The 20,263-nt window shown below is 37.4% G+C and overlaps 1 protein-coding gene and 3 pseudogenes across 1 annotated transcript; 3 read left to right on the forward strand and 1 right to left on the reverse strand.

The window, feature by feature from the left end:
* Window positions 1-3,938: 3,938 nt before the first annotated feature.
* On the forward strand, window positions 3,939-5,114 carry LOC148720024 (uncharacterized; annotated as a pseudogene).
* Window positions 5,115-5,793: 679 nt separating this feature from the next.
* On the forward strand, window positions 5,794-6,611 carry LOC148720025 (uncharacterized; annotated as a pseudogene).
* A 235-nt stretch (window positions 6,612-6,846) lies between these two features.
* On the forward strand, window positions 6,847-7,459 carry LOC148720026 (uncharacterized). The gene is made up of 2 exons (XM_088737555.1): window positions 6,847-6,993; window positions 7,220-7,459. The coding sequence occupies exons 1-2, from the start codon at window positions 6,847-6,849 to the stop codon at window positions 7,457-7,459; spliced, it is 387 nt and encodes a 128-aa protein (XP_088593681.1).
* A 7,784-nt stretch (window positions 7,460-15,243) lies between these two features.
* On the reverse strand, window positions 15,244-18,308 carry LOC148720027 (uncharacterized; annotated as a pseudogene).
* Between the last annotated feature and the right edge of the window lie 1,955 nt (window positions 18,309-20,263).

Here is a 20,263-nt window from a genome sequence, read left to right on the forward strand (position 1 = left end):
ACGGATCATACGGTAATATCAAATAATGATAGAGGCGATGTCTTTGTGTTTGACAAGAGATTTCCTTAAAAAATAAAGAAACCTTCGATCTGAAAAAGAAGTTGGGTCAATTTTTTTCTACTTCCTTTGGTAAATTCAGTTAACATATTCAGGTGAAAAAACATCTTCACATATATATTTATAAATATAACGGAGAAATAACCCAAGATATCGAGACCATAACGGAACCAGCTTGTTTGGCAATATGGCGTCAACACCAAGCGCCTTCCTTTAGCAAGCAAAAAAATAGAATTTTTTTTGTCCAACATAAATACCTTGAACGACTCTCATTGGTTTACTTTTATTTGAAATGAACTAATTTTTCTCGTGTTATTGTGAACAAGTGGAAACAGTGGACAAGAAGAGCCCCCCAGTGGAATGTTCATTGCTAAATTATTTACTATTTATATTAATTTTTCATAGACCAAGTAAAATCACCAGCTTGAATTTCTTATTTCCAGTATAACATGGCTGAAAATGATTCAAGTCTCAACCACACACCGATTATATGGACACTTGATTAGCACCCTACCAATGAAAGTTGATCCGGGTGAAGAGGGATTGTTGGTCGCCCTTTCAAATTACGACTATCGCGTGCACAAATGTCTCTCCATTTGCTTTTTAGTGTCATTTTATACGTGAGGCATCTGACAAGTGTAGATAAAAAATCGCTTTCTTGACACATTGGACTATTTTCTGACCTATTTTAAATGAGGAAAAGGTGATGAGGCGTTCTCTATGCGAATATCATTAAAGATGACCTGCAAGAAAAAGGAAAAGAATAGAAAATAATGTCGACAGCAAATTTCACAACAGGTGGAAAAGAGACAAAAGCTTTTAAGAGCCACTGAGAGTAAATATCGAGAATCTGCCGACAGTTGAAAAATTTTGTAATTCACTTTATTTTTCCTAAAAGATCCCTTTTGATGAACCTTTTTAAAAAATTATATTAAAAATTTCTATCGCGCTTTTCTTTATCCGAAAAATCGAAAAGTTCAAAATACGCCTCGATGGCCGTTGTCCCCTCAGTAAAGCAATGAAAAATTATACAACTTCGTACGCCACAACGCGATGGAAACCCGCTTTCAAATTTCTTGTGCGAGCAGATGATCCTTTTATCTCTTTAAAAGTATAAATTTCTTGTTATGACGTTACGTTAAAGTCTGAATCGTGACCCGTTGAAATAAAATACATCACGTTTTTTTCGTAGAGGTAAAATTATAAAGGTCAAATTCTATAGCCTATAAAAAGGTATGCCCTATAAATTTACTGATCATAATGTACATTATATAAAAGCTTTAATTTATACTTGTATTTTAATTCCTATCATTCTCCATCTTGGCCCGCCATAAGCGGCGTGTCCAGGTTTAAAAGAGTTTAAGCTACTTTGTCAAAAATGTAATGCGAACCGTTGAACAGCTGTCACTACCTAACGATAAGAGAGCTGTTCCTCTGCATGAAACTTATTTAAGCCGAAATCAGCATCTACTATTTGCTGAGGAAACGTTGCTTTTCCGTTTATCCCACTGAACGAAAGTGACTATTAAAGGATATTTCAATTTTCGTTTGGCCTACCAAAGTGGGAAAACTTATATGAATTGCAAATATTATTGAAAATTAATATACATATTTGTGATAAGCCTTGCACGTGGATAGAGCTTACGAAGTACAGGAAATCTCTCCGCCTTTTCCCGCAACTCTGGGGCTAGGAAAATGTGATATTTCAACAATGTTACTTCAACTGACCTCTTTCATTTATTCTAAGTCATTGTATGTCGATTCAAGGTTGTTAAATCGCGTGGTTTAACTTCAAAGACAAGGATCAATAGATGTCATGTCGTCACGACTTTTCTCAAAGTAAATAATCTACGTTTAAATTCATTTTTTAATAGAAATAAGGTATTCATGTTTCTTGTTGTTGGAAAGAAAAATGAAACTGCCTTGTTGAAGATAAAAAAGAGTGGTTTGTTACGCATAGCACAGTGTAATGACAGTTCTCGTTGAGCCACGTGACGAATAGGGTGGCAGCGCAAAATTCTGTTAATTATTCTTATAATTCTTTCAATCTGTTCTTATTTTTTATGCTATATGAATTACGTTATGATGGCATCTTCACATTTAATTTTTCTTTAAACGTATTTGTTTCTCCTTTTCCGATCCCCAACCTCTGCCGAATTTTTTGACGTTTTGAAGTCTTTTCCTGTTCAACGGAGATTTCGTACTATCTATGAGCAAAGGTCACGGATAATGGAACTTCCTCTTATCTCGTTTTAATTGTAATACTAAACATCTCGAAGTGGACCCCGATCGAGATGTCTCAGGGTTGTAGTTCCGACAAGGTCAAGGCAGGACTCATATATTACAGTGACTTATTTTTTTCTATAAGTATATCTGAGCAATACAACACATCTTTCCGGGCTCTACAACGTGAAAAAGCGACGCGGGATGTTGGGAAAACACGAGGAATTCGAAAGCTTATATAGCTCAGAAAAAATGCTTTCTATTGCTTTTATGACATATCTAATTACATATAGGCTCTAGAACGTGATAAAACATCCGCTTGGAAACTGAATTGACCAATCTGAGGATGCGTTTTTTGTTCATTATGGGCATTGGTGACTTGTGAGAGTAACCTGGGATAGGTATGCATATGGTTACAATATTTCTGCTTTACTTTTCTGTACAGGTGAACGTGAAGCCTAGAATGAAGGCATCTCAAAAGAACTAAATCCAGGAACAGCAAAGAAAACAGAAAACTTCTAACAAGGTTAGTTTCTTAGATACATACTAAGCTATCTGTGCCTGTAGGTGTGGTCAGTATTCAAAGCTTAAACCAAGATCCAATGAAAGTGTGCCATTCAAAATTTTTAAATTATGTCAAAGTTCAATGGAACTTGGAATAAACTGTTTTCTTCAATCTTGAATTTCTTTCATCCTTGTGTGGTTACAGTGATTTGCAGCAGCCTACAGCACTTAAACACATTTGTCCGGGCTCTGTAACGTGATAAAGCTACGCGGGATGTTGGGAGAACACAAGGAAAGTGAGTGATTTATAAGCTTTTCCTAACATCCCAAGTAGCTTTATCACGTTATAGAGCCAGGAAAAATGCGTTCTATTGCTTTCCTGACATTGAGTAGCGGGTTCTATAACCTGATACAGCATCTGCTTGGAAACGGAATTGTCAATAGACAGTGTGTATGTAGTGGCTCTAATTGAGTTTTTTCTATCCAGATATTGATATGCGTCTTGTGCAATATAAACTATATAACAAAAGAAAGTTGTGCATGTATTCACAAAGTATATCGTTTCTTTCTATTCAGGGCAGCATGAAGTAAAGGACAAGCATATCAAGAAATTCAAGGGAAGAAAGGGTAAAAAATGAATTTCTAACAGGGTTAGTTGTCTTTGTTTTTCTATAAAAAAAAATTAACTCGGCTTGTAAGCCTTGAATGTCTGCATAAACTGCTTAAACCTGGATTTACGGTTGTCTGTTGTTCGAAACCAATTTTAAGTCGACATGTATGAAACGTAAAACAAGGGAATTCACAGAACTGTTGAAGTATTGGTTCAATGAATACAAAAATTTGTGTACTGTATAGACTACTTTCATAATGGCTGCCGGATTAATATTCTTTTGTTTAAATTTGAATAGCAAATTTATAAATTATAAATTATAGTTAATTAGGAAACAACTAGCATATAAGGGCAAAGTAAACAGAAAACAGTTGTCAAGTGCTAATAATAGTAAGAGTACAAAGGTCAGATAAGCTTGCATTGATTGCACGTGCAGCCAATTATCGTCCAATCACAGCTGTTCTTTCTCTGCGTCAATCAAACTGTGCTTAGCATGCCTGCTTCGGTTCAGTGATTTATTATAGTAATACAGATCACAAGGATGAATAATTTGCTTTGCCTTGGTTGCTCCTTCACTGTTTAACGTTTCAAAGAGTTCTTAGTGAACACAAAATATTAACATCTCTCTAAGTACGCTTGTTCCAAGCGATGCCTTCGACGAGAACGAAGAAACGCAGCCGAGCGCAAGCGGTACCGCGACCACTTGGACGACCATCGAAACGACGCCAAACTCGAAGTGAAGAGTCACTTACTGTCGACTCTCTGCCTCAACATATCCAAAATAACGATCAACAACAAGACCAGGACCTCGAAAACTATAATCATGAATCAGAAACGACGGCTCAACTTTTTTCGGAGGATCAACTAGCTACAATACGGACCATCGTTCAAACAACAGTCGCCGAGTCAGGTCGGGACATCCTACCGAAGCAGCTCGTGCCGCTGTGAATGCCATTCAAAGTCGAGAACCTACTACGATTACTTATTATGAGAACCCTCCTCCTAGAGATCCACTACCAGCCCAGGAATCAGAACAATTTACATCTATAGTCCCCAATCAGGACATACCAGCCTCCTACATGAAGCAAATTCAAACCGGTGAGTTTTTTTAACTATACGTAAAAATCTGAGTGTTTATGATGATGAGGATAACTTAAGGCTGTCCCTGGAAAATTCAGTGATTAAATTTTGTAAGAAAAAAAAAAGTGAGAAACAAATTACAAAGATTGAACAATGGACTACAGCATTCACGATTTGCATGAATCTATTTACTTACAAATACCCCTTAAGGGCACAGGAATTACTTCAGTATCTTAGTCTTATTAGATATGCCGCTAGAGTCTACAAAGGGTTGGGATGGGCGATTTATGACCTTAAATTCCGCCAAAAGGCCAGCTTGGATAAGTCGCTGATCTGGTCCCAGATTGACAAGCATTTATGGCTTACAATTTTTACTGTGTCCCCTCTGGCACTCAGTGAGGAATTTCCTCTTTTCAAACATGGACCCCACAGCAGTGCCTCAAAGGAGGGCGTTAGAGGCACCTACCATCAATATAACAGAGTCGGGCAATGTACCAGGGATCCATGCGAATACCAACACATCTGTAACAGATGCAAGGGTCCCCACCCAGGGCGTGATTGCCCATCCCTTCACTATAACATGCATCAGGACAAGGGGGCACACTCCAAAGATAATGCAGCACCTCCCCACCACTCATAATCAAGTAACTCCTCCAGCCGACGCAAATAAGGAGTCCAAGGGGTCCCTCCCCACCCCTACTAATGTAAATACACTTGAGATGGCTTTAGCTGATCACCCAAACAGGATTTTTATTTCACATTTACTACAAACTTACCGTCAGGGAGCAAATACTGGTTTCTTCAGACAACGCTGTGCCCGATTCTCCAAACATTTACCTATTGCCTTGGCACAGCCTGACGTCGTGAAGGCCAGTCTGGATAAAGAGGTATCCCTGGGGCGGGTAGCAGGTCCGGGCTGCTTCCTTGCAAAAACCGATGGACACTCTGCCTTTCGTTTGATACCCCTTAGACCTTGTGACTACGAGCTATTTGGTATGCAATGGGAAGGAAAATTCAACTATGATAAAGTTCTCCCATTCGGTTTAAGAGGTGCACCATTTTTGTTTAATCAGCTGTCAGATGCAGTCGAGTGGATCCTTCTAAATCATTGTGGCATTGCCTTTGTCTGCCAAATTTTAGATGATTTTCTTGTTATTGAGTCCCTGTCCCCTACTTTTCCCAAACACATGTCCTGCCAACAGAGCCTGTCTAGCATGCTCTTGGCATTCTAAAATTTGTGAATTCCTACTGCACCCCATAAAACACAGGGTCCCTCTACAACCCTTGAGTTCATGGGGATTGTTTTAGATTCAGAGCGCATGGAGGCTCGCCTTCCCCCGACAAGGTACAACGCCTTGCATCATGTTTTACAACATTTAAAGGCAGGAAGCCCTGTACTTTACAAGAGTTACAGTCGCTCATTGGCACTTTGATTTTTGCTTGCAAAGTTACTCCTCTGGGCCGGCCCTTGTTGCAACGTATGGTCAGCCTCACTAGGAGCATTTCTTTACTTCACGATCATATTAAGTTAACCCAGGGTTTCTTTAAAGACCTGGAGATGTGGGAGGATTTCATTTGCAATTGGAACGGGGCAAGCTTTTTTCTGCGCCCCCATTGGATTACATCGGACGTCCTATGTCTCTACACAGATGCCTCTGGTTCCCTAGGTTATGGTGGGATTTTTAAAACTCACTGGTTTCAGGGCTCATGGGGACCTACCCAAATGCTAGGACAGCCCGGCATCTCGATTACATTGCAAGAATTGTTTGCCTTTGTGGATGCCTGTCATCTGTGGGATAACTCTTTTTCTAACAAACGAATAAGGTTTTTCTGTGACAACGAATCAGTTGTCAATATTGTTAACACAAAAAGGTCCTGTATTCCAGGGGTTATGTACCTAGTGCGTCATTTGACTCTTTTGACTCTAAAGTTCAATTTCTACATAAGAGCAGAGCATATAGAGGGTAAGAGGAATGACATGGCTGACTCCCTCTCTCGCTTTCAGATGGACCGGTTCAGAGAGGTAGCACCGCATGCAAACCGAGATCCCTTTCTGGTCCCCCCCAGCTCTCCTGATGATCTAAGAGCTGATATTCAGCGTTATCTCAATCTGTCAATTGCTGAATCTACAAATTAAACCTATAGTCAAACATTCCACTATCAAGGGCTACTTGGCAGCTGTACGCCACCTTCACATTCGTTGCGGCCATCAACTTAACCTTAGAAAATTCCTTCGTTTACATCTTATATTCTGTGGCATTAAGCGATCTCAAGGTAGCTCAATTAGAACTCGGTTGCCAATTAGCGTAACTCACCTCAATTTTTTATATTCTCTTTTAGCAATTAAATATACATCTAACTTTGATTCTCTAATGATCTGGGCTGCTATGACGTTGGCTTTCTTTGGTTTCATGCGGTTAGGAGAATTGACCAGCAACTCTCAGTTTAGCCTAGACACTCACCTTACCCCTCATGATGTCATCTTTCACCCATCCCAGTCAAACCCTAGTTACCTCTCAGTAAGTTAAGGGTTAAGGTATCGAAGACAGATCCCTTCAGGGTGGGGCATACCCTTGTTATCGGAAAAACTAATCAGATTATCTGACCTGTAAATGCAATGAGGTGTCACCTAAAGAAAAGGGAACTAGACAGGGACTACTTTTTCAATTTGCTTCGGGAAGTCCATTGACAAAGGATGCACTAACTGCCGAGACAATTCAACTTCTTTCCTTCCTGGGTTTCAAGGCGTCAGATTATGCAGAGCACAGCTATAGAATTGGTGCGGCCACAGCCGTGGCATCAGCAGGTTTTCCCACATGGTTAGGTAAAACATTAGGAAGATGGTCATCTGACTGTTACGAGAGATATATCCAATGCCCTCAATCTATTTTATCTGAGGTTGCTTTCAAGCTAGTTAACAATTTAAATCGGTTGTTGTTTACCATGGTTGATATAATACCCAATACAGTTGCTGACATAGAGTGAAGACAGGAACTCATAAAGTGGTTTCATAATATTGTTTGAAAGTAGAGCATTCCAATTTTATTACAATTCCTTAAAAAAAGTAGGTTTTTCCCTGTATCATTGTGTCTTCACTCTGTTTACGTACTATATTTAAAGCAGGATATTTATCAAACATGTCATAGAAGTATATTATACCATTGTTTGTATCTGTCTATGGGGAATACACTCTGCGTAATTGTTGGGATTAAGTGCTCCCATGCTGGTCACACTTTCACCCATAGACTCGTGGCAGCTATTTATTTGTGGCATTGGTACCACTAGCCGCTACATGTTTCCGTGGGAACTTGGGGGATCCCGGAGGATTATCACCTCCAAGAGGGGATTACTACCCCTCTGGGGGCCAAGGGATTATCACCCTTGATAGAGAATTATCATCTATTTTGTCGCATAATTAACTAACTTCCGACCTGCATGTTATGTCAGCTATTTTGTGACTGGAGGGCCTAACCCCCTACCCCTTTACCCCACAAATGTGTTCTTATTGTGGTCTCTAGCTAGTAGGTTGAGAGCATTAATAGCCCTTCTTAACTCGTTCTCCAGTAAAAAATTCAAAAGAATACGTTATCTCAAGCGAGGCCAGAAGGGCTAATTTAAGTTTAAACAAAAGAATATTAATCCGGCAGCCATCAATGAAAGTGGTCTATGGTGCAGTCAATCATACTTGAAGAATTCCCAAATTAGTTTGATGCTCCAATAATTTTTGCAATATAGATCAGAAAAACCTACTAAAGTAACAAAGCTTTGAGGCCTAAACGTCAAGTTTCTATATTAAGCAATCAGATCTAAGAGTGAAAGGATTAGTTTCCAATCCACTGATCACTTTGGGCCTGGCTTTTTCATCAACCAAATAAAACATTATTCCCCACAATTCAATATAAACCGTTCCCCACAATTCAATATATACTTTGGAACCTTTAATAAATGCAGTTCTTATAGGTTTTTTTCACTTTAGTCCATAAAAAACACACCCTGCTCTCAAAGTTAAAGTCCTAGGGCTTTTTCCTAAAATTATGTTTTTAAGATCGCTCATTAGGTTTAACACTCAAATGGCATTGCAAAGTTAGATATCTTTTGCCTATTTCAATGGATATATTGAGCCCTTAACTGTCAAGTATGTAAGCTCTGGAGGCTATTCAAAACAATGTGCTCTAAACACTAATGTATTTCTGAGACCCTTTGCTAGCATTCTTTCTATCATGGGTGATAACATTTATGTAAACACCCTAGCTCTTTCAAGCTGTGAACGGTACAGAATGCTTCTAAAGCTGATATTTTCCTGAAGATTTTTTTTTTAGAACTGAGATATAATTTTTTTTTTCAAAATTACAGTTTTTTCCATTTTATTGATGTAAACCTTTGACCCATATTTTTAATTTCTTAGCTTCCAAGGCAAGAATCAGGTCAAAGAAGCCTAAAAGGGATAATTTTTTTGCATTTTTTTACAATACTTTTAGATGATAATTGCCTGACAAAGTAACTGATATTTAATGTTTTCAAAATTAAAATTTACATTTTTTCTTAATTCAACCATAACCTGATAGTCCACTTATCAAATGTTTTAAGGCTAGAATCAAATGCAATATGCTCTAAATATCTATATTTCCCAAGCCTTCTTAGAATTTTTGTTAATTTTAAGTAAAAAAAAAAATATTATGCTCCCTTCACACCAGCAAAACATGTTTAGTTAAAGCAGGTTTAAATTATTGATAATCGGTAACAACACCAAAAGCCTGCATTTCCCATAGAGTTGAAGTAATCGCAAACTTGTATTTCCAAAGTGCTAAATGGGACGTCGACATATTAGTTTATACAGCATTTTAAGAAGAATTAACTTGTGCTTAACAGAAGATAAAACGTGTTTAAGTTTGGTGTGAATGGGGAATAAGACCCTTATTTTCAAATGTTAAAGCTCACAAGGAAACTAAAAATTAAATTAGTATATGGTGCAAAGATAGATATTCATTAAATTGCTTTGAGAGCTTACCATTTACTGATACACACTTTTTTTTATGAACGGTAATTCAATAAACGTTCTTGACGCTAAGAACAAATTAAAACAGTCTGCCCTAAAAACTGATTATTCTCAAATTGATCTTGCATTTGATCTTTAACCTTACTAATGTTCTTAATATTCGATAAGGAACCTATAGCTTAACTAGCACTTGTGTTGAATACAAAAGTAGAACCATTTGATTTCATACGGGGGCTGCTTATACAATAAGTTTTCCAGCTGGCCATAATTTTTCAGCTTAAATCTTTAAGATAAGCACATTCTAACAAAGATATTTAAAGAAGAATAATTCTACAAATACTTGTCGCATGCCGGATAGTTTGCATTTTGTTCTTTTTGAAAAAAGTCCCTTGGGGATCCTAATTTTTAGTGTTACTCAAATATTTACCAGTTTTCACAAATTTTCACGCAGTAGGATTGCTAGTTTCATCTTAACGCTATCTGAAGTTGCGAAAATAAATGGAAAATGTTTTGGCTTTTTTCATCGAAACTATAAACAGGAACACAGTAGTTTGCGTTTTACAGTTTAATAAAAGACGCGAGAAACAATAGAAAATTTATCGAAAACTCGCATCGACAAATTTTTAATTTGAACTCCGTCATAATCTCACACGAATTGCTGGCGAACACTGAGAATAATTGCTTCTTAGACTAGTGGCATGAGTGATGAATTTTAATCAGAATTAAAAAAGCTAAATCCCTGAGGACGAAGACCATAAAAACAGCAAAGTAGATTCATCCCCGAAACAACTACAAATTTCTTGAGCCTCTTAGAATCTTCCTGAGCGGTCGAATTGAATTTCTGCGTAAATCCAGGTAACTTTCACGTTTGCTCGTAAAGGTGTTTCCACGATATATCATTGCCGCCATGTTAATGGAAGTAAACGATAGATATCACTTTAGCTCCTTTTGTTCGTCCACCAACATTTGTTCCTTTCACCATTGTTACCTGTGTCTCTGGAGATTGGTTGCAAACCACCTATAGTTTACCAGCACTTACCACAGATTTTTACCTATTTACTAGGGATTATCTTTTCTTCTGAGCCACATTAAATCATTAACGGCGTAAGATTTATTGCATTTGTTAACATCTAATTTATCTTTTATTTAATTTCAGATTGAGCGGCGAATATCCCTGATTCTTTAGACGCGAATCAAACCAGGACTGTGGTCAGGATGTATTTAGGGGTACAAAACAGATGTAACTAGTTTCTTCTGAGGAACTGGCAATTTAAAGCTACACTCGAGAGCCAGATGTAAGCCAGATGTGAGCAAATGCTACATCGCAATTTTGTTGAATTTTTAGAAACTCACCCAATTACGGGCTGTTTAAAAATTCAAAATTTTCCCGCCAAAAAACTTAGAAAAGTACGGGCGCTTTTAATACGCATGCGCCAATTTTTTTTCTTTTTTTGTATTTATTTATTCTGTAACTTCTGTTAAATTTGGTGAATTTTCCCGCCAAAAATCTTGGATAAAATACGGTGCTCAAAAGTACGCATGTGCCGGATTTTTAAAACAGCTAATAAACTTGATATTTTTGCCTGGTGGTATTCTCATTAATAAAGCAAGTGTTTAGTTCTGTCTCATCTTTTATTTTCTTCTCTCAATAAGCCACAAGTGTTTAATGTTCAACAAAGCATTTTATTCGATTTAAATTCTCTTCAATCACAAGTAATTAGTTAAGTAATTTTCGATTAAAATTAAAAGTTCATATATTGAAATATATTGAAATATTCAAATATATGAACTTCATATATTTCATTGTATCTGATTTATCACTTTCACGGGTTTATTACGAATCAACTTAACGGCCTGCTCCCAGTTGGCTTGTTAGCTCAATTGGTAGAGCGCTGCACTAGTATCGCAGAGGTCAGTGGTTCGAATCCCGTACAGACCTGATTTTTTTCAGGTCTGATTCTCGCTATTGCTTAAATAGCGCTATCTACTGCGAGGTCGTGCATCATACGTAAATATGAGACACTTTGCAAATTATAACTGAAGTAAATTCCCTCAAGAACTGGCGGCCTTATTGTCTCTTGGTTTAACGCTAGAACGTTTCAGTAATGAAGGTTCTCTTTCATCGTGTCTTTAGAGACAAGCAGTCGTACGTAATAAAATGAAACATGATCAATTAAACTTTTAAAAGGAATATTTTTAATAAGACATTCCAAAATGTACAGAATATGGATAGAGAATGTTTACTACGAGATGAGGGAATATGACCATATTTTCATCAAATACCATTTTCCGTGAATGAAATAAATCAATATTATATTTATATAAATCTATAACTCTCAGAAAGTTAGTGATTGAATATAAACTCTATCCTTTGCCTAACTAATAACACATTATCTAATGTGCTTTGCACGTTTGAATTTTACATCGTGTAACTGTCTGCAGTAATCTATATAAAGCCACCCCAATTGATTCCCTGTTTGTGGTATTATCTAGGCCACGCCAGAGTGCTCTAACTTGTAACTAGTGAGCAACTGCACAAAATGACCTATCCTGGTGGATTGCTCAATTTGGACATGAAAGCAAAGCTTTGTAATGCCAAAGTGCTATATCTAACCGCAGACAGTACTGTTTCGGCCAGTGGGATTCAACAGTGGGATTAACAATAATACGAGTTAATGCTAATAGCATAACTAAATAACTAGCAATAAGCTAAATTTACCATCTCGTTGGCTCAAGGGCAGTCTATTTTTTTCAATGGAAAGCCCTGGGAGCATGGACACATGAAATGCCAACACTTAGAAATAAACTGCTTTTGCAGCAGTCTAGTAGAATAGGCCAGTCAACAAGTTATGCCGTGCCATTTTTATAACAAATACATTATTTGGGGCAGAAAGTTAGTGATTGAATATAGCTTTACTAACACTTGCCAGACTTGTGAGCAACCATAAACAGCTCAATTATTTGCATGCTTTTCGAATATGAAAATTGCAAGTATGTCTTGACCAACCATTGGACTTTTAACATTATCCATGTCACACTTGACAGCTCTGCCTTTAGGTCTGGTGCATATTAGAAGTTTGGTTAAGAAAATGTTATATCAAAATCTATTTTACACAAAAACTGTTACAATTTTTTTAGCTCTCCATTGTTAAGCTATATATGTCAATCACTCACATTGAAATATTTTACGCGTATTACTGGACAAAACAAATTTACCATTTTAATGATCAAAGAAAACTTGGCGTGACAAATGCAGTACATGTCGCTTGCCAAGAGAAACTTTTGCGTTTTTTGCCTGAACAAATGCAAAGAAAAGTTAGTCGTCAATGGTAGCTTGCAAATGGTAGTAATTGGACTGGACATCCAGTCTTGTTAACAACAACATAACCAAGGTGGCCTCCATAACAAGCAACAGGTCCACTACATGTAGCTGTCCACTAGTTCCCTGAATTAAGTAATAACTCCAACCTTCTTTCACTGCACGAATTTGCAATCCTATACAGTAATGATTAGGGTCTTCCATACCCTTTCCCTTGTACTCTAACACGTTTGCAACATTGTGCCCTTACCGAAAAAAGAAAAAAACTTTTCGATGTATTCGAGTGGTCCATTCGTTACGGAAATCTTCATTTCAAGATTTTCCGAAGAGTGCTTCTTGCGATTTCGAGAGCTTACTCATCGAACTAAGTAATCTACGCTCATTTATCATCTCTTCTCAAAAGGGCCTGATTATTATTGGACTAAACGAATTTCCTCCCTTCATTTGCCGAAAGGTTCTATGGAATAAGTTTGCACATGAGCAAGTCACGCGTGTAATTCAATCGAAGCGTTTTATCCGGCGACTTTAGCGGCGTAACTCGGAAGATCACGATCGATCAATGAGCCGCCATAAAAATGTCCTTTCCAAAATTCCTTTTCTTAACGAAATTGATTAAACAGTCAACATTTTGAATTGTAATGAAATACGCGCTGCGTTTCGCTCGCAGAAAACGAAATACATATCTGTAAATATCTTGCTGCCATGTCACGCACCAAAGAAAACATCCTTCTTTTTTGAGAAAAAATTTGGTATTTGGTAAAGAAGTAGTTGTGTTTCGGGTCCTTCAGCTTGGATTTCTACATTGCAATACATGGTAAATTCCATGTTACTCGTATTGCTTAGTTCCCAATCACTGGCGTTATTTGTACTATTGTGTCTTTCATCAAATCCTAATTTTTAAGCATTTAGCTTAAATCGAAGAACTCCAACACTACACTGAGCCAAAAGCCTTCCCCATTAAAAATATGATCTTATTCACCCAGCTTAAGTTTAAAGTAGAGATACACTTAAAATCATGGATAGTTCGGTAGCAGTACCGACAAAAACCCTTTTCATCACATTTTTAATTGTTGTCTTATAATTATATTTACAATAATTATTATTTACAAATTTTTACAAATAGTGAATTAAGAAAAGAAACTGTTTATTCTAGTTACGAAGGCCATCTCTCTGCTTATGCGGTACCTGGAAAAGAAACGAACATTGAACTTAAGTCAAACCTGTATCATCCATAAGGAATGGCTGCGTGAACACTTCAGACAGGTTCTAAAGAATAGGGCTGATGCCAAAAAAAACAAAAAAAACATAAGAAACGCCATTTTGTAACATATTTCAACTTCTAACATACTAAAACTCCCTCAAAAATACTACTTATATTGGTTTCGGGAGGTAAACATGAAAGATTAGAGAAAGATTGTTTCTAGTTTTATTTGCGATAGGGACTTACTTAAAGGTGACCGCAACCGCTAGATAGAGGTGAAAGTTACAGTGATTGAGAGGTTACCCTTTAAAACGTTAAGTTTAAAACCAACTTTCCTTCAATTAATAAACTTCACAAGCATACTTTAAATGTATGTTTTTATGTAATAACAATAATAATAAATGATGATGATCATGATCATGATGATGATACCCACATTAAAAGTCTGTAATTCCGGAAATTTCTATCCTGATCTCCTGGAAAGAAAGGCCGTAAGCTCTCATCGATAATGACCACTCTGCATTCCCTCCCATGCCATACAAGTGCCTCTTTTTCCGTCACATACCCTAGAAAGACGTTAACCACCTGAGAAGAGCAGATTTAGTGTTTATGGGGTGATAGATAAAGCTTATGTTAACAAGAATTGAAGTCACAGAAGAGTGTGTAATTAAACAGGAGTGCCTCTTCAAATTGCTACAAAAACGCATCCGTAAAATTGATTATGTGTCTGTAAGCTTTTGCCACCATTTATCTAATATAACATTCATTTTAATTTTACCTCACAAAACAGCGTATAATTTCTGAACACTTGGATTCCATTTAGTGCGTTTATAGCGTTTATGATGCCCAGCAGTTTGGGACTGAGTCTCAACTGCAAATGAAAATGAACAATTTAGAACAATAGACGAGACCTGCCAGTTTTACCTCTGCTAGAGCACAAATCGTGTTTCTTAAAGAAAACTCAACAGGGCGTTCTTGCAACAACAACAACAACAAAAATAAATCTTATTACTAACACTGACTTGCGTTTTAAAAAGTTCTGATCTCCACTCGAGGTCGCATGCCCCGAAACGGCAAAACGCAAAGGAATTTCTTGCCAAAATAAATCGACTCAAGCAAAGGTTCGAAAAAATTTGTACGCCCTTGCCTTTACTTTTTCCTTCTCAGATAAATGAATTGATACTTACCACGTGATGTGCGAAACGCTCCGGGTAAAGACAAGGCAATTTTTGCCTGTGGGGATAACTGTTTCATCAAATGCACGCTGATTGAAATTTTTCATAAGTAGTATGACATGTTGGAACTTTGAGCAAACTGGTACAGGTGTCAGGATCTGGCAAGGAAACAATTTTGTTGTTCTTGGGCAAGAACTGGATGTTTATATCCTGTGGCAACAGTTAGGAACCTGTGATAACCTGGGATTAAGCCAACATTGACTTAATCCCATTTTCTGTAAGATAACAACAATATGATATTGGATCAAAATTCCATTTTTTTTCTCGTGAGCATATATATACGATGCATGTGAAATTGTTGTGAACTCTACTTGGACACGTTTATCTTGCAATGTTTTTTAAGTGACTCAATAAACTCACAGCACAAGTTTTATTGAGTCCTAGACACTGCTACTCTTTTATCAAAAAGCACCATGCATTTCCCTTTAACTACTGTAGACATACCATGTGGCTCTGTTCTCTTGCACACCTTTCCAAGGTAGTCGAGAAGGAACATGCACGTAGTGTTGTTTATGGTACTTGGTGTAGTGGTGGAATGTATAGATCCCCTCTTTAGTAACACATCAGCATCAATGCCAGTCTTGTCTACTGTAGGAAATATCAAAGAGATTACGGTGGGATGGCAGTTTAACAAGGGACTAAGCTGTAAAGCCTCAAGGCCTTACCTGATTTCCTCTAATTCTCTCATTCTCTTATGTACCACTTGATACACTATGATTTCATAGGCAACTTGTGCTACATTATGAACAGTCAAGACTGCTACACTAACTCCACTTTCACACATCAGGTTAGTAACCATATCCTCTGAATGTGGAAGTGATATCTTCCTCATTAGATGTAGCCATGTGCTGCAACACTCCACGTACATTTACGTCTGGAACATCTTCTAAACAGGCAAGTTGTGAGGCTAGTTCAGCACAACCAGTTGACAGAAACTCTTTTACAGACTTTGCTGAACCAGTAATCCACACCCGTCTATGGATGATGGCGTGTGCCATAATTTCTCCTACCATTCTAAAGTAACCAGCTGCTGTGAGTGAAGTGGAATTTTGTGGTCATTATCCCCTTCAAATAGTTGAGGATCTGAAGAAAAAAGCACTGTTTCTGCAGCAAGTGTAAGAGGCTCTTTCAAAGGTCAACCTACATTCGCCACTTCCTCTTCATATTCTTCATCCTCTCCACTGCTGGAAACAAAGTACACCACTGGTGGCCTTGAGAGCTTACCAGAGCTGTTCTTGTAAATTCTGCTAAGTTCCTGAATTGCCTTCTCTGATTAGTTAAAGGCAATTGCCATAGTTGGACCAGTTGCTTTAACAATACTTTCTTTTAAGGTCTTGAGAAAGTCATCAGCAAGCATACCTTAAACGAGTTCAAGCAGTCATAAATGTATTCAACTGTTTCTCACTATCTCTAGCACTTTCATTATCATCACCATAACTGTTGTTACTGTTCCACTTCCCACAATAATGACAATGATTTATGAATGACTATTTTGCTAATACATTAACAGGTAATGATTAACCCTGTTAGGACCCTCAGTCTTGCAGAGAGGAGTCTAAGTAGGGCAAAATTCCACCTGATGTAAACTATTCCAAATAATACCTACCTTCTGTTGCTTCAGATACTTTTTGGAACAGAAGCATTAGGGGAGGTTCCCAGTTATCATCAACTATAGAAACAATGGAATTAAATCCTGCATCTCGCTAGGAAGTACAGCCTGCATCCTACCTCAAGGGGAAGCACTCCTATCTCTAGGGATGGCACCCCTACCTGCCAGTAGCAAGGATTCTCATGTGCAAGCCAGAAACCGTCACGCTGATTGCCCTTTTCTGATTGGACGACGTTATTTTGAATTGGTCGATCAGCGTGACGGTTTCTGGCTGGCACATGAGAATCTTGCCACGCATCCCAGGCGCTCAAATACTCTAGGATTTTTATTTGCTTCGAGGGCTAGCTCCGGTCCGTTTGGAAGGATTTTCGATTGGAAGGTACGAGGAGAATCGTACATATTTTGACCTTAACGCTACGAAGTTTGAAAGCGGAGCGATGCGATTTTCGGGGAGAAAATCGCTCGGGCGCTTGAACCCTCTCAAAACAAGGCTTCCACCCTTGTCTTTCGTTTATGCATTACATTAACGACGAGCTCAGACTTATTCAAAATCGCTCAAAAAAAAAAACATTTTTAAGGCAAAAGGATGACTATACACCAAAGGTAAAGTAATTCAACGTTTATTTATCAATGATTTATGTACATAGTCAGCAATATATCGCTATAGGTGAAGCAAACGGTAAATCTGGTACATTCACTATAAAACAACAGTCGGCTACACAAACAGATTGTATGGGCCCCCTGTGTTCGCTCACGGACAAATTCGTACATTCTATTTTGAAATATGACCAACATGCCCATTTGCACACATGCTAAAATATTTAGCGATTTTTATCTTTCATCTTGATTTTTTAGTTAAAACGTAATATGCACCTGTCGCTTTTTTTTCGTCGGAAATAAGTTCTTTAATCAGTCTTCTTTCACTGGGGCTTGTTTTACTGCGTATTGTGTTTACTTTCTTGGTTTCTCCAAACTTTTGACTTTTCACAGGCACGTGTTACACGTAAGTGTCAATGGGTTTAATCTATACTGAATTAATTTTTGGCTAAAAATGTTTAACATATGTAAAGAAATTCTATTGCAAAATTTTCACTTATCGGGAGCTCTGCCTTTAGGCTTGGCTAAATCTATATATTATCACCAAAAATATCGTCTTTCGGACAACAACAGCAAAAAGTCAGCAGGCGTCTTTTATTTCTGTCCCATACCATTTACGCTTTCTTTTGTTTCGGTCCCAGACCATTTTCGGCTTGGGTGACGCGCTGTCTCTAGTCGCATGTTCATCAAAGCCAGAAAAAAGTGTGCGCAGATTTGTGGCAATTCTCTCCATCCTGTTTACAATACAAGTAGAGGTAGTTGTAGAAGGCCGGTTATTACCACCTGTAGCACCGAAAAGTACTTCTGTCTCCTCTCGTAACAGCTTAATACCTTGATCGATAGGCGAAGGATTGTTATCATTGTCCGCGTGGTCCATCACCGTCCGTCCCCTGCATCTATTAATTGGTTAATTTGATTAGGCAGGGGACGTTAAAGAACCCACTCACGAGATTACTGTGATGTGGTTTGGCCTGTTTACTGGGAATTGGGGGAGGGAGCATCTGTTAGATTCGCCTTTATTTGATTGTGAACTGCCTAGCAGTCTGGTAAAGTCCCCCGGACAGTGTTGTAAAGCGCCATGAGCTCAGGATATGAGCGCTATATAAATAAAAGTTATTACTATTATGCAGTGAACACGTTTGGATGCTAGTGAGCTAAGCAAGATAGGGCGAAAATTCGTAACCTATCTGCATGACAAGACTGTTAACTATAATAATATCTGATACTACTTAAATATAAATGATCAATATAAAACGATAAAAGTGTCAATTGGCCCAATACTAAGATGTTTTTTTTTTTTTTTTTTAAATGTTCATGATTTACTGTTCGGTTCTTAAAGTATCCTTAACTTAAAATGTCCATACAATCCTGTGCATAAAAACCAAATCATAATGTCATTAAAATTCTTACGCTGTAACCAGTTTAAATGTTCTTGCAATGTTCAGAGCGGTACTTAATACAGCTTTCTGCATTCTCAGCAATATTTCTTTGTATCTTGTACCAAAGAAGCCCTTCATTTCAGTTTCCATGGCCGTAGACCATCCTCCAAGTACATCTATAATGACGTTTACTTGTGAGATCTTGATTATTATTATTATTATTATTATTATTATTACTATTATTATTATCATTATTATTATTATTATTATTTTGACTCACTAGACCCATTCCCTACTCATTCCCTGAGTGCCATACAAGATATGACGTAAGCATAATTCACTTCACCAAAATTCAACACAGCTTAATACAATACAGGAAAACATTATGCTTGAAGGAGGATATAATATAATACAGGAGAGCATAATACGATATAGGAGAACACAATCCAATTCAGCAAGACGGTTGGATATAAATTAAGTTCTGCATTGGACTTTAAAATGCCCTACGAGCACCTGAGAAGTCTAAAACATTAAACACCATGTTAGAACTGCAAGGAAGAGAATTTCTAACTTTGGCAGTAATCACCCCTCATATGTCACAGCCAGTTGTTTATTCCAATAGATAAGTTTAATTTAAATTTAGATTAACACTAAAAGTTAATTACCTTGGCAAACACTAAGACATCGGCTATATTTTTGTTTGGCGATATGATAAGAAAACTCTCTGTTGTCAGTTTTTGTGTGACAGATTAAGCAATATATTTAGATAGACTGTCATTCCTTTAAGCCGGTAATTAAGTTGAATCATTATCCGGCTTTGCAAAACGAGTTAAAAAAAAAAAGAAGTGATAGTTAGACACAATAATCTCTCTTTTGATAGAATCAAAAGACTTGGAGACAACTTACACATACATCAGCATTAAAATAGATTTAAAGCGACCCTTTATTTTGCACATTTTCTCAATTCGACAATATTTTCATTCGATATCATTTTCCCCTTTAAATAAAAGATCTGAAAGGGAACTCTGCAATGGGTCAATTTTATTCCACTTCCTTACGTAAACTTAGTTAACATATTCAGGTGACAAAAAATCTTCACGTATATATCTATGAACATAATGGACAAATAACTAATTAAAAGATATTCGAGACCATAACTGATAACTGAATCAGCTTGTTTGGCAATATGGCGTTAACATCAAGCGCTTTTTCTTTAGTAAGCAAAAATATCGAGTTTTCTTGTCTAAGATAAATACCTCGTGCAGCTCTCATTGATTTAATTTTATTTGCTACGAAAGTATTTTTCTAGGCTTATTGCGAACAAGACTTGGAAAGCAAACAAATTGAATCTGGAGTCTGGTAATCTGGTAGTGTTCTCATTTCCTCTAATCTAAAGGCTGGTGGTCTAATCACTCAGCGCAATCACTACGAATTTTTTGGCGAAAAGGAGGAG

This window comes from Stylophora pistillata, chromosome 11 (genome assembly GCF_964205215.1).
Source record: "Stylophora pistillata chromosome 11, jaStyPist1.2, whole genome shotgun sequence".
In the NCBI taxonomy this organism is placed as follows: domain Eukaryota; kingdom Metazoa; phylum Cnidaria; class Anthozoa; order Scleractinia; family Pocilloporidae; genus Stylophora; species Stylophora pistillata.

Bases quoted from the DNA above. Each gene is read 5' to 3' on its own strand.
- LOC148720026 (XM_088737555.1), top strand. From the start codon at position 6,847: ATGATCTGGGCTGCTATGACGTTGGCTTTCTTTGGTTTCATGCGGTTA. The intron at 6,994-7,219 runs GTAAGTTAAGGG...CTGGGTTTCAAG, and splicing joins CAAACCCTAGTTACCTCTCA to GCGTCAGATTATGCAGAGCA.